This window comes from Lampetra fluviatilis, chromosome 21 (genome assembly GCF_964198595.1).
Source record: "Lampetra fluviatilis chromosome 21, kcLamFluv1.1, whole genome shotgun sequence".
NCBI lineage: Eukaryota > Metazoa > Chordata > Hyperoartia > Petromyzontiformes > Petromyzontidae > Lampetra > Lampetra fluviatilis.
Genome location: NC_136295.1, coordinates 5,621,065 through 5,634,275, shown reverse-complemented (window position 1 = coordinate 5,634,275; position 13,211 = coordinate 5,621,065). Strand labels below are relative to the sequence as shown.

Sequence of the window (13,211 nt, the reverse complement as noted above, 5' to 3'; positions counted from 1 at the left end):
GTGTAAAATTAAATCGCATGTGTAATGGGTTCCAGAGACACTTGTGGAGGTAACTTCTTTATTACGATACAACACTCCAACAGTCCTGATACTCTGTTACAGCCTAGGGACAGCCTAGGGACACAGCCTCCTCCTAGCGTGCCTGACTCTGGCTACGCTCTGGGGTCCTCCGGCTACAATTACCCTAGGGGAGGCTACCTGACCCGACCCAGCCAAGGTGCGGGTCTAGACTCTGGCTTCCTCGGAACTCGCCCTTACAAGGACGTAGAGCCGGGAGTCCCAGAGTCCCACCACTGGCCCGCACAGCGTCCCAGCCCTTACAAGGACAAGCAGAACGAGGGGGTCCAGGGTCCTAAGCTGGCTGGTCTTGGGTCTTGAGCTGCGACTGGCCCCGATCGGCTAGGGAACGGCCCTTTTATCTCTCTTGCCCATCGAGGGGTGGGGTTGTGTGGGATTCCAGATACCCCACAGCCCCCCGTTGGTAGCGCGAAGGGGCTTACCTGTCTGGGTTGTCTGGGATTCTAAGGCCCGGCACCGAGGGGCTTAGCTGCCTAGGATCCTAGAGCCCCCAGCAGCCCCCCCCCCCTCTTGGGCTGACACAGTGGCCCCTCCCCTGGGGGTCTGAGGTACCTGCAGATGGGCCCTGTCCACCACTGCCGGTAAGTGTGGCCCATCTACGGCACTACACATGTATAGGGGATTGTGTTGAAGGGAATAAAAAGACTAGTGAAACCAAATGAGAATCTAGCGAGTTCGAAGGATAAGATGGCATTATAAACATGGAATGATGCACGTACTTGAGAAGATATCATTTTGGAAATTATTGGTTTCTGTGAAACTAGATGGGAAGCCAAGGGAGTGTTTTATGATGATCATAGGGTACTAGCCTCAGGCAGAGAAGTTGGTACGCACCGAGATAAATATTGACTTAAAGTTTTCGTGACTGCAGGAATTTATATTCTTGGGTCTTTCTGTAAAGTCACGTAGATAGGTTCAAGGAAAATAACAAAAAGTAACAAAAAACCAAGACGTTTCGATCCTATCTACGCGATTTTACTGAAAGACCCAAGAATATAGGCACCGAGATAGTCGCATTAGTGTTGCAGCCCAAAGCAAGTCAGGCCTTCGTAGCCTTTAACCAAAAATCTCCATGTATGCTGAAGACAAGGATCAGGAGCAAATATGGTGCAAAAACGATAGTACGATAGTACCATCGGCAGCAACTTCCAATGAAGAGATATAAGTTTTGCAGTGCTATGCAGCGAGCCATACAAAAAGTCTCAAGAAAATACCATTTGTTAGTGATGGGAGATTTCAAAGTGAAACTAAGATCGGATTGGACTTCTTGGGGTTGAGCAATGGGCAGATGAAAGAGGAGAGATTTGTTATAACGATTGTGCAAAAAGACATGGAACCGTTTATAAATTGGTATGACAAGAGCAGCTGAACAATAATATAGACCTTAATCTGTGTCTCAAAAACTTCCCAACAAGGTAGAAAGCTGAAATTTTGTCCATAGGTAGCTTTTAGGACATAAACAACAGGATAAATATGAAAATCTGAGGGGGTTTTTTTCATTTTAAGACCCCCAAATCTCAATTTTAAGTGCCACATGAACATGTTTGTGTCATTCAAAAACCATTCAAAATATATTCTTTCCATTTTGTATAGTTTAATAGAGCGCTAAACGGCTAATACAATTCAAGCGAGAACCATTGTTTTATCTTTTATTGTTTTGAGATTTCGGATTAAAGCGGTTATGAGTGAAAAAAATACGAATTTTACGATGTTTAAATCTTAATCATTCGAAAATGGTAAAAGATAGGAGTTTCCCCTCATAGAGTATTACGTTTGTAGTGACATCGCGGATGTCACTGTGTAATGCCGGCCCGGGAGAGGCACGGCGTGCGATGTATTGACATCGCGGGCACCACGTGTATATGGGTGCAGTACCAGCTCCAGAGGGGCTCTGAGCACTGACTGGCAGTGCTGGATGGCACCACGCTCTGCGTGCAGGGCCGACCCCTACAGGATAGGGTGTGAGAGTGTTGGCCATGGGAATAGGGTTACTCAGGGCCATGGCACTGGTTGACCCCGAAGGACACGTGACCGGTAAAGTCGACACAAGGCCCCCAGGTGGGGGCTCGGGGTGGTCACGTATCAGGGCCGGGAACCTGCTAGAGGATTCCAGAAGGTGGTCGTGGCTAAAGGCGGAGCCAGCCGCGGCACAGGATAAAAACACGTGGACCCGGACCCACGCCAGGGTCCGGTCCTTCGTAGCTAATTCCGTGTAATTAGTGTAGATAGCCTGGTGGTCCAGCACCATAGGTTCTTAATGTGTTAAGGGGTAGTGCCCCGTGTGTTGGTTTAATAAATGTGTTGCCTCCAAGAAGTGCGTCTGCGACTCAGTTGAACTCACGATACGTTCATTCATTATTGTTCTTTCTAAGAACAATAAGAACGGAATATTTACAGTGAGCGGTTTCCGATGGGGTACCTCTTGAAATATAAGTTGAATCAAGTCGTCAATAAATATAAGTTATCTTTATTGAAAACTTTGCCTGGTGAAAACAGGCTTCATGAACTAGTTGGATATAAAAGGAAAACAAAATGTACGGGTTGAATACAACAAACTGACCCGAGTTATAAAACAAGGTTAAAAAGGGCAAACATAAGGTGTCTAGAAGCAGAAGAGTATGCGAACAGGGTTGGTACCCTAAGATCTTACAATTTAACTTTAAAATAAATCTGGTAGACACCATGAGTGAGGATTGCTGTGTGTGCGCGCACAGCGGCTGTTGACGGCACTGGAGGAGCAGGTGCTCGGCTGCTGGAAAGGGCTGCTGCTGCCACCAGTGATGCGCAGTTCCCAGCTGGCGGAGGTGCTGCACGAGGAGGCGGAAGCTCTGAAGCAGCTTCTGTCAGACAAAAGCCCCCCACCCGTCAGCTATGAGCTTCTGCAGGTTGGTCGATTTGAGACGAGTCATTGATGAAATGTGATAATTGTTTTTTTACCCTTCTATCTGGCAACAAAACTGACACCTTTTTACAAGGAGTCATGTTTGCATAGACCGCAATACCTGCAGTCATAATACAAACAAAAGAACATAACTCTGATAATGTGCACTGTCCTTGAAGTTGATTGGTCCAGCTGTCTCGGGTGTGGACCAATCAACTTCAAGGACAGTGCACATTATCAGAGTTATGTTCTTTTGTTTGTATTATGACTGCAGGTATTGCGGTCTATGCTAACATGACTCCTTGTAAAAAGGTGTCCGTTTTGTTGCCAGATAGAAGGGTAAAAAACCAATTATATTTTTACTTGCAAATGAGGTTCCCATAGTATTTATGAAATGTGTTTCCAAGGTCGTGTTAAGCCCCACTTACCTGATGCCATTTTGGTATTTGGCTTTTTCTGTGGCAGCAATACCTTCAACTTTAATGACAACAATACTTTGTAGATATTTGATTTGTATTCTTCAAGCAGTTGATACTGCAGATACTTTCTTAAAGAGGTTATGGTTTACAAAAAAAAACTTTTTTTTTTCAAATATATCCTTCGTAAATTTTTGTCCGAGTAGAGATATTTTCTTAAGTACATGCATTTTCTGAAATGGACACTTGATTGGTTTTATCTCTTTTATAGCACCCTGAAATTTCCAACATCTTGGTGCCCAGCAAAATAAGTGCATTCAATAATATTGATGTTAAAGTAGCATTTCCAAAGCATTTAAAAATACAAATAGTTAATGACATCTCATTGTCCAACAATTAATAGTAAAAAAAGTGACCTTTTAATGCCAACGCACAAATCGTGACATGACTTTTCTGCATTGCTTGGTCGTGTGACTGCGCACGTGAGTGCAGGTGGTCTTGTCCGGGGCTGACAGCTTGAGCAAGAAGAAGCTGCGTTCACTTGCCGATGCTCTGTGTCCCCATGAGGACTTCCTGCCGAGGCTGCAGGAGGCTGTTGCCCGCATCCGCAGTACCCGCATTGCTGCTGCCGCCGCCACTACTAGCACCACCCAGCATCCAGGCTCCACCGTCCTCATCCTGGACAAGGTGGCTGTGTGGCCACTGAAACTCAGCCTTGCGCATCGCACTCATGCTGGTTTTGTCACTGATGCAGCGGACAGGGATTAAACTGCTGCTCGTAGTTGACTGCCTTATACAGGACATCGCAGACCATTTTAATCGGTGTTGAATCTCAACATCAGTAGTTTGTCATCTACGTTTCTGGGTCATCTAATGGATGTGGGCTTGAGAGATGCAGGTAGACTGTAGTGCTTTTATTTTTTTGAAAATAATAGTACTTCGAGCGCAAAATATGCAATGCTCCCCAAAGTTGGCTATCAGCCAGTGTTGGAAATGTCACATTCCCATGTTGGAGTCCGGTCTCACTGAATATAGCCACTCTTGTCCGCATAAATATTTATCCGAGTTGACCCCCAACTCAGGTTTGAATTTGTAACCTTCCAATCGTGAGTTGAACATTCTCATCTCGGTACTGCCGACTGAATTTATCAAGAACACATGAAAATTAATAGTATTATTACGCTTAACAAAGCACAAGTAATCACCTCCACAATAACATAGGTGACCGATTTATAATTTCCCGAAAGGTAGAAAACCTTAAGTTGTATATTCCTGTGGATTCTAGATAACCTAGGTGACAATAGTGCTTATTTCACATTCATGGACAACTTTCAACCTTTATTAATTCGAGGCAGACAAAATGAGCGATGTTAAGCATTATTGTCTTTTGGAGTGACTGGCACTTACCAAATGAATATAAAATGTCCATCACTATCTTGGGCACCTTTAACAGAGATGAGCACTCCAGTGCCCATTTGAGGTTGAGGAAACAACTAAATTTGTTTCCTCCCCGTGGTGTCACAGCAACCTTTGTAAATTCAATAATGCGGCTTTAACCCCATGACACTAATAGCCAGATCTTGTTAAATTAACAATTAAAATGTTATTGCATGTATCAAATTACCACTTGCTATCCTGTAGTACAGTACTACCAGCCTCCAATGATCCTGACTGGTGTGAGTTGGTGTACATACGAAACCACGCATAATTGGTGTGCTTCACGTTCTCCAGTAACCTTACCCCCCACCCTGTGTTCGGTGTGGGTGGGTCATCTTGAGATCCAGGTAGCACAGTCAGTGTCTCAGCTTGTCTCTTGCAGTGATATTTGGATACAGTTAGGAAAATAATTGTCTGTCCAATATTAACAAAAATAGAATACAGAAAAAAACAAAATGGTATTTATTTAAAAAAAATTGCGAAGGTTTTTTCAATTTCAGTGCAGGAAAAACTACTATGCTTTCTAATAACAGCTGCAATAATGAGCACAGAACATGTGCATTATGGTGCACAATTTAATATATTTGTGTGTTTTACGCATGCATAAATGTCTGAGTGTTGTGTGTTTGTGGTGCATAAGCTTATATGTACGCACGCACATATGTCCACAGAACCTGCAGAAGCTGCCTTGGGAGAACATTCCCCTACTGCGTGCGAGCAGCGTCACACGCATGCCCTCTTTGGCCTTCCTCCTCGCTTCCGCGCTCACCACCAAGGTGTCACATGCCCCCCCTCCCCCCCGAGCGCTGATATCACTATTTGTACATTAATAAACGTAATCAATATAGCAGCTTACAAACTCCAATGTGTTAACATATATTTTGTTTTTGTGTCTTTATCCCAGTACGTGAAGAGTAATGTTTTTAATGCCAAAGTGGACGTGCGGAACACATTCTACTTGCTCAATCCACAAGCCAATTTGTCCAGCACAGAGAGCACTTTCCGGGACTGGTTTGAAAGGTTCGTTGTTAATTTGAGTTTAGTTTAGTGCATATTTTTAAGCTGTCACTTTTAAAATAAAATCTTTCTTTACTTTTTCATTATAGTGTTTAATGTGATGAGAAATTACACGTATGCTTTCTGTATTGTATTAGGCTTTTATAACTTTTTAACTTGTGTGTTGCCATTGTCTGTAACCAGTCATGATATTGATGATGATTTGTTGCTTGTCCCGTTGTCTCCCTCGAAACTTGGATTTCATGGGTCTGCAGTGAAAAGGACTGGGAGGGTGTGATAGGAAAGGTTCCAACAGCAGAGAAGCTCCAGGAAGTTCTTACCAAGAAGGACCTGTACATGTAAGAAGTATCCAAAGCCTTGTATAATAACTTGCAATGCTACACTGCACACAATACACTGACACTTTGTAATGAAATGCGTGACAGTGTAATGTACATGTGTTTGTGCATTCAGCAGCAGGATACTTTGCGAGACTGTTTTGTTTCTCGGATTATGATCAAACCAAATCATTTCCCCCCAAAATATGCCCACAATGCAGTGCTTAAATGCTCAAACATGTCGGGGTCATTCAGTATGAGGTAGGGCTGGATTATATTTGAAATTGAAACTTTGCCCTGAAACTTTAGTAAAATTCAGTCAAGAGGTGATTCTTTAGAAACAGCATTGCATGGTAAGTGCAATATTTAGTTGAAGTGAATTTATGGTAGTGAGCATAAGGCCTTTGTAATGAGTATGAAGTTGAAGGTTTTTTTTCTTTCCATTTGACTTCAATTAAATGTTTTTTGGGAACACACCTTCCTTGTGCGAAGTTCAGAAGTACAGCAGAGTGTAGCTGTAAGATTGACAGGCCACATCACAATACCACATTACAAATGTGCATCTCGTTCCACGTGTGCAGTTACGCAGGACATGGGGCGGGAGCCCAGATCTTCAAGCCACACGCGATTCCGCGGCTCGACTGCCGTGCTGTGTCACTACTCTTCGGTTGCAGCAGCGGAGCTCTGGCGATGCGGGGCACCCTAGAGGCCTCGGGCATTGCCCTCAACTACATCATGGCTGGCTGGTGAGGGCACGTGACATGGAAAATATACTCTTCCCTGTAGCCTTACAGACTATTGGAGCAGGTGTTCATAATAATACGCATCTAATAAGGGCAACAAGCACGTGATGGCGGTGGCAGTGGCCAGCAACTTGCCCAGACAAATTTGTGTCCCCAGTGCTGATGCTGACACTGTACTCGGTGCCAATATAGGGCTGACTTTAACTATGGCAGGCCTAGTACAGGTTCACACACTAATTTCCACTGATGTTCACAACTGGGAATCAAGCCCAGATGGCCAAGATTGTAGCTCAGTGCACTAATGACTGTGCCACTGTGCACACTTGCATTTTATGGAGCAACATAAAATAGTGTTATTTATCAGAGGTCGATATATTAAGTGCCAGTTCGTGGGAAGTCAAGTTGTATTATGGAGAGGCTCACCTCCACGATAGGAATCTGGAATTTCCATGACTTGTTGAAGGTTACCATTAGCACGAGTGATAACCAATCACCTGCTTAAGCAGCCATGCTGTTAATGTAAACAGTTTTAAAAACATACCTTGCATGCCACCTCATACCCCTTCGTCTGTGTGCAGTCCTTGCATTCTGGGGAACCTGTGGGATGTCACGGACCGCGATATTGACCGCTACATGGAGGCACTGCTGCGCACGTGGCTGAGTGCACCACCTGGAGCTTCCATCAGCGAGCACATGGTCCATGCACGCCAGGCGCCACGCCTCAAGTTCCTCATCGGGGCAGCTCCCATCCTCTATGGCCTGCCTGTCCTGCGCAGATGAGCTCCCTGGATGGTGCACTTCTACTCCTACCATCCCTTGGTGTTTGTACCACGTGCCACATCTTGACCTACTTTTACAAAGTTGTCCTCCAATCCCTTGACTGGTAGCCGAGACTAAAAACAGCAAGGCCGAATGAAGACGGTCATATTGAATGCCACGTGGAGAAAATTGTTTAAATGGATGGGGTTTTACCAAAGGATTCATGGCAGCTTTGCAAAAAAGCTTATCAAAAGCTGCACATGAGATTTACCTTTCCTAAGCACACAAAAACATACCCATATGTGTCGTGTATTCAGATACCCTATCAAATGACAGGCAAATAACATTGGCTCCTCATCATAAAATGTGTGGTTTTAGGAAGAATAAGAACATAATGCATTATACATGGATAATTGTGAAGGTGAGAGCTAAAACATACCAATAGGCAAGGTGTTCATTGTTTTACCCTGGGCACTGCATTCTACTTTTAAGCCTCCTTAGCCTCTCTCCTGGGTTGGGTTGTCACCACGCCTAACGCTTTGCAATGGCTGTAGTGGTGTGGGTTAATTCAAACGATGAGGTCAATCTGGCAGGCAGTTCCTTCCCTATAGCTGGAGCATGAAATATCGAGCACTCTATCTGCTGTTGATACTGCATTGCATTAATGGTACTGTGTCCTGGGGCCACCTGGCTGTTGGAGTAATATGACCCCTATGCTTACACTCAAAGGCCAAACATCTTTCACTGCAATGCTCTATATGCAGAGTTAATGTTGTCGGTTGTCACCATGACTAAATAACATGTTTGCGGTATATGTGTTAGTTCTACAAGAGATAGTCGATTGGTATTAAAACTAGAATTGCATAAAATTTCACAAAAATGATCAAAGCCAGTAAAAAAAAAGTAAAATACGGGGAACCCAATTTGCCACCTAACTTGTTTAAATGACTGCATTTTCAACCTGGTTTGTTTGATAACCGAATATAATGCAGAGCAATGTTAATAGTAGTTATGTAGACCACATCACTTTGTTGCCGTCATAACTCTTTGCAATCCTGTGATATTTCAAAATCTCCCTGTAAAAAGGGTTATTCATGGGCACGTGTCTCAATATTTTTACCATCAATCTGCAAGTGTGCCAATCAAGGCTATCAAGTATGGTGCTGCCTTGCATAGTTCACAGCCCAGATTCATGTAGCAAGACTGAAAATGGATGTAAATTTGTCATGTATTTGATTTGCACCGTCACACATCCAGTATATCTACACGATTGCTAAGATGATTTTATATCACCAAATTTTTTTGATTTGTGTGAACTGAAGTAATTGTGTTGCATAAATAGGTTCTTTGTAAATAATTCAGGTAAATTCCATATTTGTGGTGCTATTTATGTGGAGTTGATGGTGGTATAAGTTGTGGTGCCCTATTTTTTAAAATCAGAAATTGACAATTGCCTCCAATGAATACAAATGTTTTAATAATAAATTAATGTTTTCTTTATCTTTGAGGTTAATTGTAATTTTATATGTATTTTAGTGACTAGTATTCACAACGACCATAGGAAGAGGACATGTGGGAATCCTGTTGCAACATTTAAATTTCTCATATAGGTTGAATTTTTGCACCGTATGTAGCCAACTGCTCATCGGAGGTGCGGGAAACAATGAAGCCAGTTGAACACCTGGTACAATATGGGAATTGATCTTAGCATGAACTGTAATGTTTACTTGCTTTGAAAAATCAACTTTATGTTGAAATTAGCCTCCATAGGTTCCTGTTCTTATCTAAATGTAATTTCCAACAATTATTTAGCAAAATTTAACAAAAGCTACATTCTACACAGCCTTATTGATGTAGATAACACTTGCAAATCAATTCAATTTACTTCCTTTAAGATCCAATAAGATTCCATTGAGTCTCATGCTTGTTATTCAATAGTAGTGGGTTCCCACGGAGACCGGAGATGTAGCTTAGAGGCAACACGGTTTATTGAAATATCGTAACACAAGGCCCCTTTATCCCCGCTACCTGGGGAGGTATGGCCTCCGGGCTGACGTGCCCTCTCACTGGGACTACGGGCTCTGATTCCTCCGGCTAAGGGTGACCTAGGGGAGGCTTTGCTGACCCGAACCAGCCAAGGTGCGGGTCTCGACCACTGACCCGCGCTCGGCCCCGGCCCTTAAAAGGATGTCGGGTCTCGGGTTCCCAGCGTCCTAACCTAGCTGGTCTTCAGTCTTCGTCTTCAGAGCACTGCCTCCAGCAGTCCTGAGGTCCGTCTTTTATACCCACCTCGGGGACTATCCGCCCCCGGTACCGCCCCCTTTCTGGAACCTTCTAGGGGGCTCTGGAATAACCCCCCAACCCCTCACCTGGGGTCGGGGGGGGGAAACTCGGCCTCTCAACGGTCCGGCCCTCTCTCTGTCTCAGGGTGACACCCCCTACAGACCCGTGCCCGCAACTACAGGTGAGTATACATAGGGCGGCGTGTGCTATGTATTTCCGACGCTACACAAATTACAGCACCTACAATCAGCAGCTGCATTGACATTTCTTATGAATCGCGACTTGTTTGCTGATGCTACTTGGTTTTATTACTGGTAGGAACCTGGTTACACCTGCCCACAGGGGATTATTGTGTCCGTCGTGCAGGGAGGGGCTGGGTGGGGAGGGGCTGGGTGGGGAGGGGGTGGTCACCCCATGGTGCCCTTATAAAACTCAACGTTTAACCTACTCACGCCGGCTTGTGCCCGCCCTCACAGTCGGCAATATTTGCGGAATACACCAAGCCGCCGTTGAGCCTGGCCATTGACCGAGCAACCCAACGTTCCTACCAGCTCCCTCCGCAGGAATGTGTTTCAACCCCTTTTCATCACAGGAAAGGTGGTACAATGGTAGTGTAATCGAGGATATAGATGCTTCTGCTGCTCTGGCTGTAATTGACCAGTGAATGGGTGATTGATGACACTTGGTTAATGAACGCACCTGGGAGTTTGATGCTATTTTGTGACGAATGAAACTAGGTTAAAACTTCATGGATATGTCGGGAGCCTCCGTCGTATTTGATAATTTAAAGAATCATGTCTGTTGATGGCCACTTGTCATTTTGGGCCAGTGCTAATCAACTGATGAATATCCCAGTTTTGAACTGAATTTGTACGTCAGCAATATCAGCCACAATTTTCTAAATGGGCAAGCGACGTTAGGTGCACATTCAACCACCGGATGTCTTGACACCTAGATAATAGTTTCTAAGAAAACAAATTTCGGGTGATAACATTACTCGAAGGTCGCGTAAATGTTTAAAGAATTTATTTTTCATAGGTAACAAATCTTTCCAGACGAAGAATAAAACCACCGATGTATTTGCTCAGTCTCCAAGCGATATTTGCCAACTGGGTGTGGAGGTTCTTCGTCGACCAACAGTATTTGAAATGCTTCCCAACTTGTGTTAATGACCCAATCTGAAACGGAAAAGTTTGTTCCGTTTCATTAACCACTGGGAAACAAACGGATTCTGCTCGCTAAGGAGCAGCCCGGCTCCGACATCTTGCCCCCATGCTGCATGGGAAATGCGGCGACTGCATTCGACCACAGTTTGGAGTACGGTGGTCAGGCAGTGTTGCCCCCCCCCCTGTCTGGGTTTGTAGTTGAAGCAAAAAGTGCCTCATGACGTTAAGTTAGTCTCGTTTTGCGTTCCGCCTAGCCGGGCCATGTTACATCGTCCAGTCGTTCAGCGTCTCCGCTTTGTCTACGTTTTAAAGTAGCGGTAGCTCTCACACCTATAGAGCACACCCGTTATATGACAATGGGGCATGTCTGGGCGTACAGCCGTTTCAATACGGGCAAAAGAATGTGGTCCATTTGTGTTTTCCTTGTGATGGGGCTTTATCGGATGAACGTTGAGATTTATAAGGGCACGGGGTGAATTGGTCCGTAACAAGGTGACACCGATAAGGGGCCGTCCATAAATGACGTCACGCGATTTTGGACGATTTTTAACCCCCCTTCGTCACACGGCGTCACAAAAAGTCAGACCCCCCCCCCTCTCAAATATGACGTCACAAAGCTCTGCCCCTCCCCCCCAAATAAAACATGCTTCATATCGCTTTAAACTATTGTCATTGTAGTGCGTATTTCACGTGACACTGCACTCTGATGTAGTAGGAGAAACATTTATTAAAAAGTATATTTAATTAAGTAGAACGTGTTGTCTATATTTATTTTAAGTTGCGCATTTTGATGTGACGTCACATTTCTCAAACCTCACCATTAGAACCTCATTTGCCAGTAACAAAATGATAATTGGTTTTTTACCCTTTTATCTGGCAACAAAACTGACACCTTTTTTTTTTACAAGGAGTCATGTTTGCATTGACCACAATACCTGCAGTCGTCACAAATGTCTGACCCCCCTCCCTAGGTGCGTGACGTCATTTATGGACGGCCCCTAAGTGGTTGACGGGTATGTGCTGTAGGAGCTCTCGAATATAAAAAACATCTGGCGGCACCGCAAGTTAAGAACATCACCGCTGTCGGAAAATGACAGAGCCCGCCAAGTGGACGTCGTCTGTCGCCACGCAACCATTTACAGCATGTGCGAAAGTCATCACGGACATCACTTCGGGGCAAATGACGACGTATCCACGTCAGCACGTTCAACACGTCACAGCCCAAGCACACGCCAGCAACTCGTGTACGTCATCGCGTATTGCGCTTGCCAGCAACGCGGTGACGTAACCGCGCACAGCCGGAGCCAACAATTTCACGTCATCACGTACGAATGGCAGCAACTTCTATTTGCATATGGGGCCGTCCATAAATGATGTCACGCGATTTTGGACGATTTTTGACCCCCCCCCTCGTCACACGGCGTCACAAAAAGTCAGACCCCCCTCTCAAATATGACGTCACAAAGCTCTGCCCCCCCCAAAAATAAAACATGCTTCAAATCGCTTTAAACTATTGTCATTGTAGTACGTATTTAATGCGGCGCTGCACTGTGACGTTGTAGGAGAAAACATTTATTAAAAAGTCTATTTAATGAAGTAGAACGTGTTGTCTATATTTATTTAAAGTTTCCCCCTCGTCACACATCGTCACAAATGTCTGACCCCCCCCCCCCTAGGTGCGTGACGTCATTTATGGACGGCCCCTATGGATATGTTTAATAGCTTAATGTCAATGTCTACTAGCCACCAGAGGGCTTCAGTCTGTATAGTTTTGCTATTCCTTCATGGACGGAGCGCAGAATGCAGTGGTGGTTTACTATTATACGGTGCGCAGTTTGGGATACACGGTTCCAACCGCACGGCCTTTAACTTTCCATGGCAGCAACTCCTAACACAATCTAGATTTGAAGTTTATTGACTGCAGGGATCCATACTCTTTGGTTCTTTTTTATTTTTTTTCCCACTTCAGCAATTAGTTTCTTGCCGTGGTTGCCCCACCTGATGACGGACGCTTGTGTTGCGCCCGAAACGTCGTAATTTAATTGATTTTATACCTACTTGACTTTTCCGAAAGAACCAAAGAGTATGAACTCCTAACACATCGCGAAACCAAC

General features: G+C 44.5%; 1 protein-coding gene across 1 annotated transcript in view; it reads left to right on the top strand.

The window, feature by feature from the left end:
- The window catches only part of ESPL1 (extra spindle pole bodies like 1, separase), a 38,817-nt gene extending 29,720 nt beyond the window's left edge, over window positions 1-9,097 (top strand). The window contains exons 23-29 of the mRNA XM_078865912.1: window positions 2,793-2,963; window positions 3,868-4,062; window positions 5,484-5,588; window positions 5,717-5,832; window positions 6,084-6,167; window positions 6,728-6,892; window positions 7,468-9,097. Coding sequence (XP_078722038.1) covers window positions 2,793-2,963; window positions 3,868-4,062; window positions 5,484-5,588; window positions 5,717-5,832; window positions 6,084-6,167; window positions 6,728-6,892; window positions 7,468-7,669 — 1,038 coding nt within the window. The 3' untranslated portion in view covers window positions 7,670-9,097. The remainder of the gene's footprint in view (window positions 1-2,792; window positions 2,964-3,867; window positions 4,063-5,483; window positions 5,589-5,716; window positions 5,833-6,083; window positions 6,168-6,727; window positions 6,893-7,467) is intronic.
- Window positions 9,098-13,211: the final 4,114 nt, after the last annotated feature.